The 18532-nt window shown below is 29.9% G+C and overlaps 1 protein-coding gene across 1 annotated transcript; it reads right to left on the reverse strand.

Moving 5' to 3' along the window:
• Positions 1-337: 337 nt before the first annotated feature.
• Positions 338-2466, reverse strand: LOC120133708. The gene is made up of 4 exons (XM_039150233.1): positions 2377-2466; positions 1740-2075; positions 983-1126; positions 338-763 (listed from the first exon to the last, which is right to left on the reverse strand). The coding sequence occupies exons 1-4, from the start codon at positions 2464-2466 to the stop codon at positions 338-340; spliced, it is 996 nt and encodes a 331-aa protein (XP_039006164.1).
• Positions 2467-18532: the final 16066 nt, after the last annotated feature.

Here is an 18532-nt window from a genome sequence, read left to right on the forward strand (position 1 = left end):
TTTGGAAAACTTTATGCATATGAATTTAATTTCAATAATTGATATTGCATAAAATATTTTAGACTTGGATGTATTGAATTTCATGTGCTACTAACATGTTTGTTATTCTTTGTTGAAATTCAATTTTGTTTAAGTTTCATGATCTTAAAAGTTAAATTTTGTTTGGAATTCTATTATTGAGGGGGAGCTTTGATTTTTCAAATGATTTTTAAATGTCAAATTTACCACTTACTCTCCAAAGTTATTTTGAACTTCAAATATTGAATTATTTTTTATATAACAAAAGGGGGAGAAGTTTGGTTTGAAAAATTCAATTTCTTAATGAAAAAGGGGGAGCTTAACATTTTCGGTTGATCGATAGATCATCATAAATCCCAACAAGATCAACCCGAATACCCTCAGCTGAAACAACATGATCGAGGAACACTACCTCACTCAACCCAAACTCACACTTAGAAAACTTCGCATACAAGTTGTTTTCCCTCAACACTTGTAAGACAATCGTAAGATGCAAATCATGCTCTTCCTCAGAACATGAATACATCAAGATATCATTGATGAACAACACCAAAAAATGATCTAGATACAGTTGAAACTCACAATTCATCAGATCCATTAAAGCAGCAGGTGCATTCGTCAACCCAAACGCCATCACCAATAACTCATAGTGACCATAATGCTTCTGGAAAGACGTCATTATCACATCTGACTCACTAACCTTCAACTGGTAATACCCTAAATGAAAGTTAATCTTAGAAAACACCTGAGCACCCCAAAATTGGTCAAACAAGTCATTGATCTTCGGTAAAGGGTACCAATTATTTATGGTCAACTTGTTTAACTGACGATAATCGATACACATACGCCTCGTAATGTTCTTCTTCTTAACAAATAAAACTGAAGCACCCCGCGAATAAATACTCATACGAATAAAACCTTGATCCAATAATTCTTGCAACTATGTCTTTAATTTATTCAATGCCTTAGGTTCCATGTGATAAGGAGCAATAAACACAAGAGCTGAATCGGTATAAGTATCAATGCGAAACTCCACCTCACACTCTGGCAGCAAACCCATAATCTCTTCAGGAAAAACATCAAGAAAATTCTTAACTGTCTGAATATCCTACACGCTCAACTCTTTACCACTCGGATTAAGAACATAGGCCAAGAACACCTCACAACCATAACCCAACATCTTACTTGCATCTCAAACCGACACTAAACTTGAAAGAAACCTCAGCCTCTCTCTAAAAACCACAAACTTGACTTTGTTTGACATCTTCAAGATTTCATAAGACAATTTGAAGTCCAAGTGCACACTATGCTCACGAATCCAATCGGTGCCCAAAATACCAAAATAACATCGAACCCATGGAATGACAACTCCATCAAATCTGCTAGAAATACCTCATAACCTTAATACTAACATGAATACTCAACCAACTAGCCAAACGACTAAGGATATAATAATGCGTAAATCAGAATATATTAAATCTCACTGCACCCGCACGACCTCGACCTCTACCACGAGCCTGACCCATCGAATCACCAACATCAACATGTTTGCCTTTTTTGGTAGGATTAGGATCATCGTTATATAACTCAACCCTTTTTAGACAATCTCATAATTGATGACCCACATCCACATCGGAAACAACCTCCAATAAGACACCAACACTAACCGACATGCTTCTTGCTATAAGTCAAACATAATGGAGACTGCTTCCACCACTCACTAGACTAGTCACCCTACTGGACTGCCTTTGAAGAGAATCACGATGATCAAAACCTCGACCTCTCTTCGTCGGACAACTTTGGGAACTAAGATCTATCAATCTATTTCTAGAGAACTCTCGAAATAGATCACTACCCAAGGTATTGTCAACATCTTTAGCCAGATCCACCAAAATATCAAACACATCTGAATAACTAGTAACCAAATACAAACTAATCTCCCTCTTAAGACCATCCTTAAACCTCTTACACCTCTCTGGCTCTATCAAAACTATCTCTCTAGCGTAATCGTTCAAGAAAATAAACTCCACCCTGTACTCAAATACCAACATACACCCCTAAACCAAATCTTATATCGGTATATTGCACAGCTAGAAACTTGCACCTAAACACCTCTAGAAAATACAACCAAGCCAACCTATCATTAGCAACACTCCTCTTAATCGTTGTCCACCAACGATATGCATCACCTTGCAGAAATTATGCAACACAACCCAACTTGTTTCCATCAGGATAACCCATCTAATCAAAGATCCACACCACACTCTCAAGACAATCCTTAACAACTGTCGGCTCGGTCCAACGAATACTAAAAAAACTCATTGGCATCGAAAGCCCTCAAATATTCTAACAATAAACCTCTATCGCTGGCATAGGCATAGGCATAGGAACAGGTGCAACATCAAGAACTACTCGGTGAAGGTAACTGATAATTACATCAGTTAACATGTCGATATAAGGATTTGATTGTTGAGACGTAGGCAGGGTTCATTGGCACCACTTCTGATATTTTTTGCATATACTCCAATGGTAGGACAGTTACCCTTTGGAACACCTAGAATAGTACATTGTGATTCCATCACAAACTAGACTAAACACTACACAATTAAACAAACAAGGTAAGAAACGCGCCGGTGATCAAGGCAAGATCTGTAAAAAAATTCAAACCAAATGTGGCAATGTGGTTCCTATTTTCTACCCGAACAAACAAACATGCAACATCATCAATTTTCATAACCTCGCTCTGATACCACCAAATGTAAAACCTCATACCTGATCACGAAGAAATCCTCAAGTACATAAGCGTACATTAGATTTTGAACTTGTTAGATAAAATAGAAACCCTAAAATATGTGAACTATACGAAAGCTACAAATTTAAATCATACATCATGCAACACATGGTAGCGTATAATAATGATAACATTTAGAGTCTCATAACAATCAAAACAGTGCATGATAATCACAACCAAACAGTGAGAGTAAATTAGTCATTTTGCATAACCAAATATTCCAAAGATAAATTACTAAAATAAGTTTATGAATATTCATTATTAATCCTTAACTAGTGATATGCAAATTTCCATATGAATTAGACAAAAAATAGGGACCTAATTGAAAATATGTTTCTAGGGACCAATACATAAATAATGCAAAGTTACATATGAGCAGGGAACATGCAATTGACTTCTTCATTATGAAATTTAGTGTATTAAAGTGTGATAAAATAAGTCTCATTGAATTTTGAGTTAAGGTCTAATATTAATTAATAATTCAATTTTTGGACCATTTTGAACTTATACAATCATCGTGGGGTTAATCTAAGACTTAAGGACACTTAACACCTTTAATGAATGCAATTTAACCATTTTTCATCAAGCACATAGAGAAATGATCGATTCTTTTTAATGAGGGATCGATCATTTGCAAAATAGTGAGTTTGGGATTGATCATTCTATACAAGAGATTGATCCTTTTTTCAGGAGAAATGCATAATTCTCAAGAACACGCATAAGGTATTTACCAAACTTTCACATAATCAATCGTAGGGACTAAATATATGATTGAAAACTTTCTTACCTTACCATACATGTCTGAATACACTTTTAACATGTTTTATAGCATATGTCTCAACATCATAAAATGATCTTACACCAAAAGTCAAATATTTTATAATGTTTCACTTTTAACACAAGTCACTTAGTCCAATTATGTATTTTGGGTCATTTCATGCATCCTATAAGTCTAGTATGTTTAGTACACTTAGTGTCACTTGTTGAAACACACCAAACACTTCCTTAAGGAACAAATCAACATTTGGCTACATTAATGCTCAACTCAACCAACAACTTGAGTTCAACATCCCAATAAGCAAATCAAACCAATGACCAAACTCCAACATAAAATCAATGGTCCATAAAACATGTCACACTTATTACAACTCAACATATCAACAATTATCTAGGTCCCTAAATGATTCTCACATTGCCATTATATGAATTCAAACCACATACACTTTAGTTAGTAATGTCTTGCTTAACCACTCCAGATTCTTGCTTCTCTTCTTTGACTCGCCTACTAATCCTCTAAAAAGTGTTAAACATTGAGTGTTAGCTAAAGAACCAGTGAAATCCTAACATTCTAAGCAATGCACATTCCAAAGATAAAGAAAATACCTACATTTTACTCCTCACTTGTTTTTACCTCAACATTCATGCCATCATGTCATGCTTTTATGCTTACTTATTGCATCTAAAATGCACATAAAATATAGAGTTTACACATGACATTTATCATCATATGTCCAACATAAAACATATACACTCATGCACAATTACCTCTTTGGAAAGTCACACGCATTGCACACATTATTTCAATTAAAGATGAATGACCTTTTGTTCAAAATACAACTCGCTCACTAGATAAACAGACTCCATAAAACACTCATTTATTTATGGACTCACTTAGATCCAAAACCACGACTTTCAAAGTAAATTTAATGAACCAACCTTACCCCGTAATCTTTTCGAAGCATTGCTCAACGCAACAACCTTACCCCGTACATCCCTTTGTTCAAACACTTATAGAAAACAATAGAGTACTTTTTCCTATTCATGTCTTTCATATCCAAAGGTATCATTAAGAACAAATACTCAATTAATCCGAGTTCATCAAGAGTGGTTATCAAATGATGCATAGCTTACACATATATACTTTCAAAATACATTTTGAAACACTTATTAGAAATGGTTGTCATGGTCAACCTTATATGGATAGAGAGATGCTCATTCATCCATGTACACTTTCACTTATATATACACTTTCAAATACACTTTTAAAACCACTATGCATCATTTGTAACACATACACAATTCACATAGCATATCCACATTTCATATTGCATTTCATGTCAATCATGTGCATTAATAAAGATTCATCTATACTAGAGTTCAAGATAAGAGAACATCCTAAACTACACCTACTTTTACCCTTGAACATGTTCATCCACTAACAATGAAAGTCACTCACCTTTACTGTCCACTAACCTAAATAGCTTCCAAACACTTAGCAAACGTTCACCAAAACATGATGCACCAATTTTCCTTAATGATCAATACATGAAACACCTTACAAAGAAAAATAACACACCAAAAACACATCCAAAATAGAGCAGAATTTTATGTTTCCAAATCAGAGTGAAAATACTGAAATTACAAAAACCTTACCGGAACAACTCTCCGAGCTTCTGATCCAATTGGAACTACTTCTCTGCAATACGAGCTGATCAATAACAACTAATATGAACAAATAAACTCAACTAAAACCTCATAAAACATCAATTAATCATAATTCCCAGATTTTCAGAAAATATCAAAATTAAGATTGTTTTAAAGAAATCAATATCCAAATCAAATGAGATTGAAAAAATGATTTAGTATGATCATAATACCATCAAAACATCTAAATCAACACAAGAAAACCTTGAAAATTGATCAAGAAAAATAACACATTAAATACCTTTAAAAATAAAGTTTAATTCACAAACTTCTCTTTAAAAGAATTTATTAATTAAAATCATCAATCACATTGGATCATTAATCATTGAAGAACAAAAGAAACCAAGGAAAAGAGATTTACCTTGCTGAAAAAGAATGAAAGAAGAAGATCAACAATGGCAACACCAAAGAGATCAAGGGAAAACGATAAAGAGAAAATGAGAAGAAATAATCTTGATTGAAGAGAGAAATCAAGAAGAAAGAAATAAGAATCAATACCAAAGGAATAGAAAATGAAGAAGAAGAGTTTCAGCCATGAGAGAGTTTTGAGAGAATTTTAGAGAGAAAATGAAAGGAACGGTTAATGAAAATTAGAAATGAAATTGACAAAAGATTAAGGGAATGATTCTATATGAAAAATTGAAAACAAAAGATTAAGATACCGTTAAACTTGGAAGGAAAAACGCTAAACATAAGCCTTGGTATAGCTTCATAGATTTTGATTTGTGATCTCTTTACAAATTAGTCACTAAAATCACAATTTTCAATTCATTCAATTTAGTAACTTAGTAAAATCAATTATAAATTCTCAAAAATATAAATTAATAATTCAAAAAAATAAATTATTTTATAAAAATATTAATATTTTTACTAAAAATCCAAAAATCAACCCGATTACTGACCAGAAACAACAACCTCGACTCTGGGATGTTACAATATAGTTTATGGTCATAAGAATAATGTTTATGAAAATGAATTATTTATAAATTGCATGAATCTTTTACCGTTTTACCCCTATATTGAGTCAATAAATGGATGTTTATTTTTTTCATTTCATATGACACTTTAAGAGAAATTTTTCTAAGCAATTGTTTGCTTTAGAAATACTCTCCATGGTTTTTATAAACATGTTCGGAGTGACGCTTTGAGTTTTGAGAGAAGAGCGATACCAACAAGTCCATTTCGTCTTTGGGGTGTATGGTTTTTGAGAGTCGTGCTAATCTCGGGGGCATTCGTCCACTGTAGCGATTACACACATCGGGATGAATTCGTTTCTAAGGCAGTGGATTGCCACGACACGATTATTGTTCCATTTAATTATTTTATTTAATATTTTCAGTCAATACTAATGCCTCGTTTTGCAACAATATATTTTCCGACAATTTAGATTCGAATTCAATTGTTGTAAGACATATAGATGATTCAAATTTTATACGAAAATAACTCTTTCTTAGCGAAATCGAGGTACTGCCATTGCTTTTGGATAAAGTTTTGATATTTATCAAAATGATGCCTGAAGAATGACAAATATGATGAATGATAGTGAGTAATATTATTCTCCATGAAACTCTCGTATATTTTTATTAAACGTTTAGTTATATGTGGGTTTTATTAAACGTCCTTAAAATTTTATATGGAGTAAGAAATGCGGTTTCAACATTATTGAATTGCAAGTATAGATTAATACGTTTCATGGGGCATTTAGGGGTATTAAACATAATTTCACGGTTATTTATATGTTATAACATGCGGTCTTTAATGAGTTATTAATCGTTTCGGTGATAACACCACAAATTGTGTGTAAAAGCTTTTAAAACAAAAATTTTAAATGGTAAATTGAGAGGGTTTATATATTTTTATGAGGTTAAGCTTGATGACCATGAAAGAAATCTTTGTTATTAAATGATTTTTTTTAAAACAAGTTCAAAATCATTTTAAATGGCTCGTTAAAGCAATCTGTTTGGATTTCTATTTTTCTGCTACAGCTTAAGGTGGTAATATGCCACATGAGCTTTAATTTATAGAAACGTCAAAAATTTTATGGGTGCAATGGGTTAATATTAATTGTAGACGGTTATGATTTTCTGTAGTAACATAATTGTTTATTTCAAATTTAATTAATCTGTTCTTTTGATGAAATTAATTAAATTAGTATAACAGGCAAATTTAGTAAATATCATGAAGAATTTACCGTGATAAGGTTTCATGTTTCTATTCAATGTTTTCATAACTCTTGGTTGATGACAGTAACATGAAAACGTTTCATATTGCTATGCAGATTAATAGAGGTAATTTCAGTTTATTAGCAATTTAGTATGAGAGGTAATACATATTTGATAGTTGATTTGTAGAGATGAGCAACGATCTATTTTTATGTGGGGTAACATTATTTAGTCCCGAAAATCTAAGGTCAAAATAATTGTGATAGTTGTACTAGAAATTTTTTTTTGAGAAATTTGTAAAGAAAACAGGATATGTAATTTTTTTGGAGAACCATGAAGCTGGTGAAGTTAAAATGGGAAGATTCTACAAATTTAATAGTTATTAGATTTTGGTCTACATTTAGCCATCCATTGAAAATAAGGAACTGAATCCTAAAGATAAGGATCTTATCACTATCAATAAATTATTTGAAATAAATTTTATTATTGTAAGTAAATTATTTTTGTGACTAACCATGTATAATCTTCATTTGGATTTAGAATATTCAAAAGAGATGGTTCGAATGAAGTGATTGTCAAGACAAATTTTGGGGTGATTCTGGTTAAAAATGATGAAAAAAGGTTGAAGTTACATACATGATGTGAATGAACAAGTCTGTTTGGGAGTTATAATTCTAGCCGTGAGGTCAAATTGTTTAGAATTGTTTCATATTAATTCATACTTAGAATGATACATGAATTAGTTTAAGTGATACTTTAAGTTAGTCTTTTTATACTTAGTGAAAATATTATGGACTGAAATAAATCACTAGTAAAAAATAAGGCTAAGACTAAGGCAGTAGTGACATGTATGCTTAATAAGATAATGTTATGAGTAAAAGTATAAAGCATAATTCTTTAAGAAGCCTTAAGAAAGAGAAAATCCATAAATGATTTATTGGAAAGTAGTGTGATAAGTATGAAAGTGTATGTATATGATTGGTCATATGAAAGACATGGTATTTAAGTGTCCCTACTTGGTGCACTTTTCATTACTATACTCACTAATCCAATTTATAAAATACTATGACAAGTTATTAAACTTAGTGCAGAAGTTAAAAGAGTGGAAATTAAATTGGTAGAGTAAAATACCAATTTTAGTCGTAGTAAATAAAATATGTGATTATCTCTTTAAGATTAATATATTGAATATTGTGACTAAAAATGATAGACAATAATGCTACTAAAAGTTGGTTGTGGCTATTAAATCTCTTTGAGTTATTTTCCTATGTAGAGGAAAGAAAAGAGATTGACTATCTCAAGAGTTGTGTTCAAATCTCTTGTAATAAACTTGAGATACTTTTTCTGTTGTTAGGAAAAGTTGAAACTCCTCATAAATGTTTGTATAATATTCCTAAACTGAAATTCCTTTTAATGAGAAAAAGTCATGAATGATTACTAAAGAGGTATAAGGAATTTCACAATCGTTTGAGATTATGCATACTAATCTTAATGATTAGTAACTTCTCAAATATTTTGAGAATATAATAATCTGTGATCAAGATTTGAGTTTGTTGAAGTATAGTCTTATGGTTGAAACTTATAACAAACTTTACTTAAGTATTATTGAGTATATGTGTAAAAGAATTTGTGTATACATTATTCAAGACACTTTGGATTTATTTCTATCCTAAAATGTTAAAAATATTGAGGTATCCTAAATGATGATCAAAGTGAGAGAGGAACCTAGTTGATCCTCTTACCAAAGGTTAAAGTCATAAGTTGGTTCTTGAATCGTCGAGGGGGATGGGTCTAAAGCTCATTGGTTGAGGAATTCATGGTGGATACCCAACTTAGTTATCTAAGTTCAAGGGGTCAAACGAAGCCATGGAAAGACTCATAGAGTACATTTCTATTTTTCTATCCCTATGACGAATAATGTACATGCACAGGATGAGCTTAATTTCTCTTAATAAATTCATAGCCCAAGTTTTGGGTGGTCTTAGTGAGAAAGACTTGATGAATTTACCGATTTAGTTGAATATATATTCTTAAAGTTCATAACCCAGTGTTGAGTGGGTTGTCCTAATCGCGAAGGACTAGATGAATTTATCGCTAGAGAGGATGAGTTTTATTAAAACTCTAAATGAATTCAAACCCAAGAGTTTGGGTGTTTCGAGTGACAAGGACATATTGAATTCACCGAATAATGGGGTTGAGCTATTGTGAAAACTCTTAAATATTTCATAACCCAATTTTGAATGGTTTATGTTGAGATAAACTTGATGAAATAACCTACGTAAATGAGAATGATTAGCCATAATCTGAAAAGATTACTTAAGCAAATGGTTTTCTTGACGAATTTGAAAATATTTTTTCAAAAACAATAAGGTTCAAATGACATTACTTTTTATTTCTTTGATTCCTATAAAGTATAATAGTCAAGGAAATGTGAGGGACTACATTTTGGATATGTTTCATATTGCTTCAAGACTTAAGACACTTAAGATCAAGTTTTTCTGAATAATTACTTGTTCTTGTGAATTCAATGTCACTTCCTATAGATTTTAATCAACTCAAAGGTAGAAATGAACTCTAAATGAGCTCATTTTTCATTGTATGCAAGAGGAAGAAAGGTTGAAGCATAATAACTTTTAAAGCACTCATTTGAAAAGTTCATATAAAGACAAAAAAATAAAATCATAATGTAGTTGTTAAGGGTCCAGCTCAAAAGAGACAACAATATGCTACAAAGGGTTGTTTTCTCTTGAGATAAGTTGGGACATATAAGAAGAATTTAAATTATACAACAATAAGCAACTATTTTGGTTATTCTGAGCAATTTAAGGGTTATAAGTTTTATAATCTCATAATTAGAAATATTTTAAGATGAGATCTATAACATTATTTTTAGGATGTTGAGTTTGGAGGGAGAAATAAGGTTTGAGGAATTGATCTTCGGGAGAAATGGGATTATAACTCAATTCCTATTATCACTTTTGATGATATCCATGTGTTCATACATGTCGTTAATCAAGAAGTGAATCTAGAACCTCAACAAGATAATTTTGAACAACTCTCCATTTAAGATGAAAAATTGTAATTAAAAAACAAACTCAACAATCACAAAGAACAAGTGTAATTAGGATGATCCACGACATGAGAGAAATATTATTTTAGATTATTATGTTTCTACAAGAAATAAGGATGACAGTAAAATGATGAAAGGTGATCTAATCAACTGTTTTCATATCATAAAATTTATGGCTCTCAAAAGTGGATTAATGTCACGTAAGAAGAGTAAGTTCTATATAAGATAATAAAATTTGGGGGCTTATCCCATTACCTAAAGGTGCAAAGTTGATTGTTTATAAATGAATATTTATAAACAAGATGGATGAAAATGGTGATGTTGACAAGTATAAGGCATGTCTTGTATACAAATGATACACTCATAAAGAAGGCACTAATTTTGTAGAGATTTTCTTTGGTCTCATTGAAAGTCTCTTTTAGGATAATCATGATACTTGTTGCTCATATTTGATCTTGAGTTACATAAGTTGGATTTTAAAATTGTTTTTCTTAATGGTAACATTGATGAGATGTTTTATAAGGTGCAATCATAAAATTATGTCTGGTGATACAAAATTAATGATATGCAAATTTATAAATTGCATATGATGAGATGTTTTATAAGGTGCAATCAGAAATATTGTTATTGTTGTTTATTACCCATGATTGTCGTGATAATTTTTATACAATGGATAATGGTTAATAAAAAATTATTAGTTTTACCTTTATTTTGGTGTGATGATCGTATTCAAACTTTTCTACGATTCTTATGGTTTGGGTTTTATTTTGTTGTGACTTGTGTGTTTTCTTTATTATAAGAAGTATGTATAAATCCCAAACAACCTTCACGTTTCACCTATGCTTTTTAGTTTATTGGATTTGAATGATGTTGCATGTTACTGTTTCATTTTTAGGTTTCAATTTTGATCATATTTTTATAATTTATGATTTTATTTGTTTGGTTGAAGTTTTGGTTTTAATTCCTAATGATACTCGTGGGTTTTAATACCACTATCACAATAGTTGGGAAATTTGTGATGTTCTCAAATTTGGTATTAAACATACATGATTAGAGATTTCCATCATATTTATATTAAATTTGGTTTTTTTTATCATGTTTTGGTTTAATTTGGTGAATCCATGGTTAATAAATTTTTAAGGAATAGTCAAATATTTAGGTTTTCAGTATTTAATAACGTCGTTTAGACAACCTTATTATGAGTTACTTCGAAAACCGTAACGTTATTAGAAAAATCAATTTTATATTTTAACTGTTATGGATTATAGAATATATATTTGTCATTGATATATTCGATTCGTTTGATTAAAGATTTAATTCACTACTATGTACTTTGACTTTTGTTTAAATGTTGATTTTTCAATTTCAATTTATCTTTGGTAATTTATGAAGTTATGCATTAAATGCATGCTTAAGAAATTCTTTAGAAACAATCAAAGACTTGAGTTTTCGATTTTTGATAGCACCATCTTATTTTGGGTTATTTAAGATATTTGTAGTGCAACAAAAAATTTCAATTTTGACATTTGATTGTTATAGAAATATTAAATTTGAATACTAATATTTATTTTGAGATGACTTAATTAAAACAATAAGTCATTAAAGTGGCTTCAGTTATGGAAAATATTTGCTTCAAAAAAAAAGTTATGGAAAATATTTTATACATGTTATGTACATGCAACTTAGGATATGTTAGTATTGATCAGCCCAAAGAAAGATTAGTATTTGACATAATCGTATGTATAACTTTGGTAATAAGCATGTGATAATTATTCAGTTTAATATGTGAGTAATAAATCGACTCAAAAGAAGATTTTTTCTTGACATGCTCTTATTATCAGTGTTCGGTTACCACATCAGATATCACTTAAGGTGAATATTTTGTCTAACGATGAAATATTACTAGAGTATCTGATATATTGAGATAATATTTAAGTGTATTCAAATGTATTATTATTTTGGTTATCTTTTAATTTAATTAAAAGATAAAATTAAGAGAAATTGATTGGTTTACAATATTTATTTAGTTTTATTTATATTGTTAAAGTACTAAGTCTTATATTTTAGTAGATTTGTTGAAACAAAATGCCGCCAAAGTGATATCTTTTGTGTAGATTAATTTTTTTAGAATATCAATATGATTATGGGTTTCTTGTGATTTATGCTTTTATTAATAGACTCAAAGGAAAGTTAATATTTGGTGGGATTTTAAGCGACATATGTTGTAATAATATGTGACAATTATAAGGTACTTTATGTGAGAATTTCATTAGTCCAAAGATTAGTCTATTGCTCGACATTGTTTATTGTCAATAATTGATTACGACAATAAGATTATTGTTTACTACTAATATCAAGTTCCAAAGACTTGATATTGACGTAGTGTTTGGTATCTTATGATGGAAATTAATATTATTGCTTACTTACGATGTGAGCTTCAATTTTATTTATGTTTTGTTTTATATTCAACTAATTATTTATTTATTGCTAGCACAATTTATGCTATTATACATTTTATGCTCATTCTTAAGAAAACCAATCTCAAGGAATAAGAAAATGCACTTACATAAGGTTTTGGTTGTATGAAGATAGACTTTGCACTAAGGAAAGAACAATTTCCATCTCTCATGGGGATAACATCCTTAATTGAGAGGTACAATTTGTTCAAATTGCAAAAGTTTAATGGTCATGAAGCACAACATTTTAGATGCCTTTAGGAGAACGTAATCTAAAAATATTACTAAGGTTAATGGTTTCCTTGAAAAAATTGAGAAATGTTTTTCCAAAAAAATTTATGGTTTAAATGACATCACTTTTGATTTCTTTGATGTCTATTAAGTATAAGGGTCAAGTAAATGTGATGGAGTACATTATGGATATGTTTTACATTGCTTCAAGATTTAAGCCACTTAGGATCAAGTTTTTCTTCTCTGAAGAATTACTTGTTCTTATAATTTCAGTATCGGTTCTTATTGAATGAGCTCATTTTTCATTATGTGCAAGAGGAAGAAAGATTGAAGCATATTAAGTTTGAAAGTACTCACTTAAAAAGTTCATATAAAGATAAGGGAAAAATAAAACCAAAATATAGTTGTTAAGGGTCCAACTCAAAAGAGATAATAATATGTTATAAGGGGTTGCTATCTTTTGTAATAAGTTAGGACATATGAGGAGAAAATAAATTCTAAAACAGTAAGCAACTACTTTGGTTATTCTACATTATTTAAGGGTTATAAGTTTTATGATCTCATAATTAGGAATATTTTTAAAGATGAGATTCATAATATTATTTTTTAGGATGTTGAGTTTGTATGGAGAAATAAGGTTTAAGAAATTTCTTTTGGGAATGAATCAAATTATAACTCAATTCATACTATCACTTTTGATGATATATATATGTTGATACATGTTAGTCAAGAAGTGAATATAGAATCTCAATAAGATAATATTGAACAACTCTCCATTTAAGATGGGAAATTATTACGGAAGAACAAACTCAACAACATCAAAGAACAAGCGTCATTGAGAAGATCCACAAGATGAGAGAAATGATATTTAGATTATTATTGTATATTTCTCCAAGAAATAAGGATGATTGTAGAATGATGGAGGATGATCTAATCTAGTTTTGTCATGTCATAAAAGTTATGCCTCTCAAAAGTTGATTAATGTCTTGTATCTAAAGGATATAATCATAAAAAATGCATTAATTTTGTAAAAATTTTCTCTTTGGTCTCATTGAAAGACTCTTTTAGGATAATCATGATACTTGTTGCTAATATTTAATCTTGAGTTACATAAGTTGGATTTCAAAATGGTAACATTGATGAGATGTTTTATAAGGTGCAATTAGAAAATTGTGTCTGATGATAGAAAACTAATGATATGCAAATTAGGGAAATTCATTTATGAGTTTAAGTATGACTCCAGTTAATTGTGTAACAAATTTCACATAGTGGTTATCTGGTTTGGTTTTGAGATGAATTTGGTTGACAATTGTATATACTATAAGTTCAGTAGGATTAAACCAAATAATACCCCTTATTGCTAAAGGAAACAATTTTAGTCTTGATCAATGCCCTAAGGATTTGAAACTAAGGAAAAAGGTTCCTTATGCTTCAAAATAAATAAATTAATTAATGTATACTCAAGTTTATACGCATTCAGACATAGCATATAATTTTAAGATATTAGGTAGGTATTTCAATAATTTGGGTATGGATCGTTCGATAGCAACCAAATTGATTTATATAATACATTTAAGAACAAAAATGATACATGCTCAAATATTGAAAGGTCTTGTAAGTAAGAGATCGTTAGGTTTATGGACTCCAAATTATTAGAATATTGATGCAAAATTTTGTCACATGAACTGCTAATTGTGAATTGATCAGAAATATCACTTGAGTTACTTTGTGAAAACTAAGTTATAGTCTTTTATTCCATATATAAAAGAAACACTTTAAGTCTAAGCACATACACATTTTGTTTCTAGTTATTAAAGAAAATTCGTAGTGGTTATGTGTTTATAGAACATATTGGTACAAACTCATAATTGCGCACTTACTGAGGAACTGTCACCAAAGGTCTTTTAGGAGCACACTACTCATGTGGGTGTAATAGCATTTAAGGATATTTGGTTTTAGTGGGAGTTAGTAATTTTAATGCTTGTTTATTATAAACACAATTTTAGTTACTTCAGTTTAAGGATATTTATTTTAAAGTTATTTTCTACAGAAATAATGTTTATTTTGGTTTATCCACACTCTATTTTTGGTAAAATTTGATCTAACTAATGTTTAAAGAGGACTAGTTGGAAATATACATGTGTGGTTCACATTGAATATAATTTCCATGATATGCTCCATGATTGATCTATGTCATTTGATTGTGTTTGTATATGTGACCATTGATGAGTCTAGTCATGATAGATATGGTAAATGTCGCTTTTATCCTATATGGATATAGTTGATTGATGAGATTGTTATAGAATACTATTAACGTTATACACTTATAATGTATATTGTTATCTTAAAATATGACATAAATTAAGTGACCAATTATGTTATAAAGTCATAAGGTTTTTTAGGCTTAAATAAATGGTTTATTTTCCTTTAGGTCCATCTAATTTCATGCATGTTTTATATTCTAATCCCTATATCTATTTTGTTATTTTATTTCAAATTAGCCTTTAAATTTTAATTTATTTTAATTTAGCCACTATTTATTTTTGACTTAGCTACTAACTTTTATTTTCTTGCATGTTAGTTGTTGTTATTTTATATTCATTCAATTAGGTCCTTATATTGAGGTTTATTTTATTTTATGTTGCTATTTTTCTTTTTTTCTTTTATTTATTGTTTTAATTCTTTTTAATTAAGTTTATTAAATGTTTTTAGTTTAATTTATTAGATTTAGTTTTAAATTAGATTAATTTTCGAATCAAGTTTAGAAATTAGGACGACACTTTAGTTATTAATTAGGGAGCAATTCGAGTCGAGTTTTCGCATAAGATGCCCGATTACTCGAATCGATTGCTCGACTTTTAAAATTAATGTTTTCTAAAAATACTTTAGGTTTAATAATTTAGATAAAAATTAGCTTTTAAATTAGCCCTCAATTTTAGAAATTATAAATTCAGGTCCTAAGCTTTTAGATCTTTTAGAAATCAGTATTTTTAGATCTTGACCATTTAGTCCCCGAACTTCGATTAGACCTTTAATATTAACATAATTAAATAGTTTAAATAGAGCCTCCATTTAAGATTAGATTTCAAACTAGTCTTTTAATTTAGGGGATAATTCGAGTCGGCCCTCGTATAAATGCTTGAGGGACCATATCGGTTATCCGATTCAATAATTGAGTGAAAAAAATCAAATAGGGTTAATATTAGAACCTATACTTCTAGGTTTGTACTTCTAGGTCCTTTAATTTTCATAATTTGACACTTTAATTTAGAAAGAAAAAAACCTTTAATTTACCTTAGCCTAATTAGGATTAAGTAAAAATTTGTTTGAATGCATTTTTTTTAAACCTAAGGCAATGATCATTTATTAGGGAATTAATGGTACATCTCCCACAAGTATGCTCAAGGGGTGACTACTGATGATTCCCAAAATAGGTTGACATCATTTTCAAATACCGCATCATGATTTTCTAAAACCGAGGCAATATTCGGTTATTAGACACAATAGCTGATCTCCCGCATTTATGTTTGGGAGTAAATGTTATCGGTCTCAATAAATGAATACCCATTTCAACTTTGCATCTGTGATGATTTTCAAATTAAATAAAGATCGAAATCAAAAAAATTTATTTTAAAAATAGGGTAATCAACTAGGTACCAATTTTTGGGCGCTTGTGGGGGTGCTAATCATTCCCCACGCATAACTGACTCCCGAACCTAATTTCTGGATTTTCACAGACCTTAAAACTTGGTATTTTGATAAAAATAAAATGTTTTATTAAAATCACCCGGTTTTATGGTGTCCCAATCGCATCTTAAATGATTGGTGGCGACTCCTCACATTTCGAAAAACCCTTTCAAAGAGAAAACCCCCTAGTCGGTATCGGTCTTTTCCTCGCCCGGGCAAAAAATAATGTCGATAATATTGTTATCATAAAATATGACATAAATTAAGTGACCAATTATGTTATAAAGTCATAAGGTATTCGAAGTGTTACGAAAATAAAAGTGTAGATACTATTAATATTGTGTTTATAATTCGATGAGGAACAGATTTATATAAGTTGGATTTCAAATTAAATAAAGATCGAACTCAAAATTTCTGATTTTAAATATAGGGTAATCAACTAGATACCAATTTTTGGGCGCTTGTGGGGGTGTTAATCATTCCCTACGCGTAACTGACTCCCGAACCTAATTTTTGATTTTCGCATACCCTAAAACTTGGTATTTTGATAAAAATATAATGTTTTATTAAAATCACCCGGTTTTTATGGTGTCCCAATCACACCTTAAATTATTGGTGGCGACTCCTCACATTTCGAAAAACCCTTTTAAAGAGAAAACTCCCTAGTCGGTATCGGTCTTTTCCTCGCCCAGGCGAAAAACGGTGTCGATAATATTGTTAACGTAAATATGACATAAATTAAGTGACCAATTATGTTATAAAGTCATAAGGTATTCGAAGTGTTATAAAAATAAAAGTGTAGATACTATTAATGTTGTGTTTATAATTCGATGATGAACAGAGTTATAAGTACATACAATAAATGATTCTTAAATCGGCTATATAAAGGGGTTATGGTCCCCAAGAAATAAATAATATTGTATTTACTCTTATCCCCGTCAGAGAATTTATACTTTAGGGAACTCTATCTTCTTGGAAGATCACAACTAAAGAAAGATTCATGGATTTCAATCTATCAATTAATTCATGTACACTTCCGTATATTGTGTTTATTTTATTTTTGATAATTTGACATGATTATATCATGGTTTGATTTTATATTTATTATGATTTGATTCTATCTTAATGAACCTTTTTGGCTTGTCATCAACATCATCAATCAAAACACCACAATATAAAGAATATTTTGTTATATTAATGCTTAGTCCAATACAAGATTATTCTACCTTAGTAATATTAGTCTCGATATTTATTTTATACTCATTGTATTTGACGGTTGATACTCCTCCATCAGTACTACCACACTCAATCTAACTAGTTCAACTAAAGACACCATTTTCATTACGATATTGTTTTAGATTTTTGTAATTTGCATTCAACGATGAGATTGTTAATCAAACATCTTTAGTTCATTATTCTTCTGAGGTCATCCATCATTATAAAACGTAGGTGTGTTAATGATTGAAGTCACTCTAGTAACACACATCAGTGCCAATAATACTAGAGATGATGCTAAAGATAACATAAACAATGATATTGATTATCCTGTTGAAGAGTAATTAATACAATATATATATATATATATATATATATATATATATATATGCAAAATCAATGATCGCTGTATTGTAAA

Source organism: Hibiscus syriacus, unplaced genomic scaffold (assembly GCF_006381635.1).
Source record: "Hibiscus syriacus cultivar Baekdansim isolate YM2019G1 unplaced genomic scaffold, ASM638163v2 tig00110584_pilon, whole genome shotgun sequence".
NCBI classification, from domain to species: domain Eukaryota; kingdom Viridiplantae; phylum Streptophyta; class Magnoliopsida; order Malvales; family Malvaceae; genus Hibiscus; species Hibiscus syriacus.

Coding starts and splice junctions, on each gene's coding strand:
- LOC120133708 (XM_039150233.1), bottom strand. CDS start 2,466: ATGTTAACTGATGTAATTATCAGTTACCTTCACCGAGTAGTTCTTGAT. Junction 2,076..2,376: donor TGCCTATGCCAGCGATAGAG/GTTTATTGTTAG, acceptor GATTTGGTTTAG/GGGTGTATGTTGGTATTTGA. Junction 1,127..1,739: donor CCAGTAGGGTGACTAGTCTA/GTGAGTGGTGGA, acceptor TTGAGCGTGTAG/GATATTCAGACAGTTAAGAA.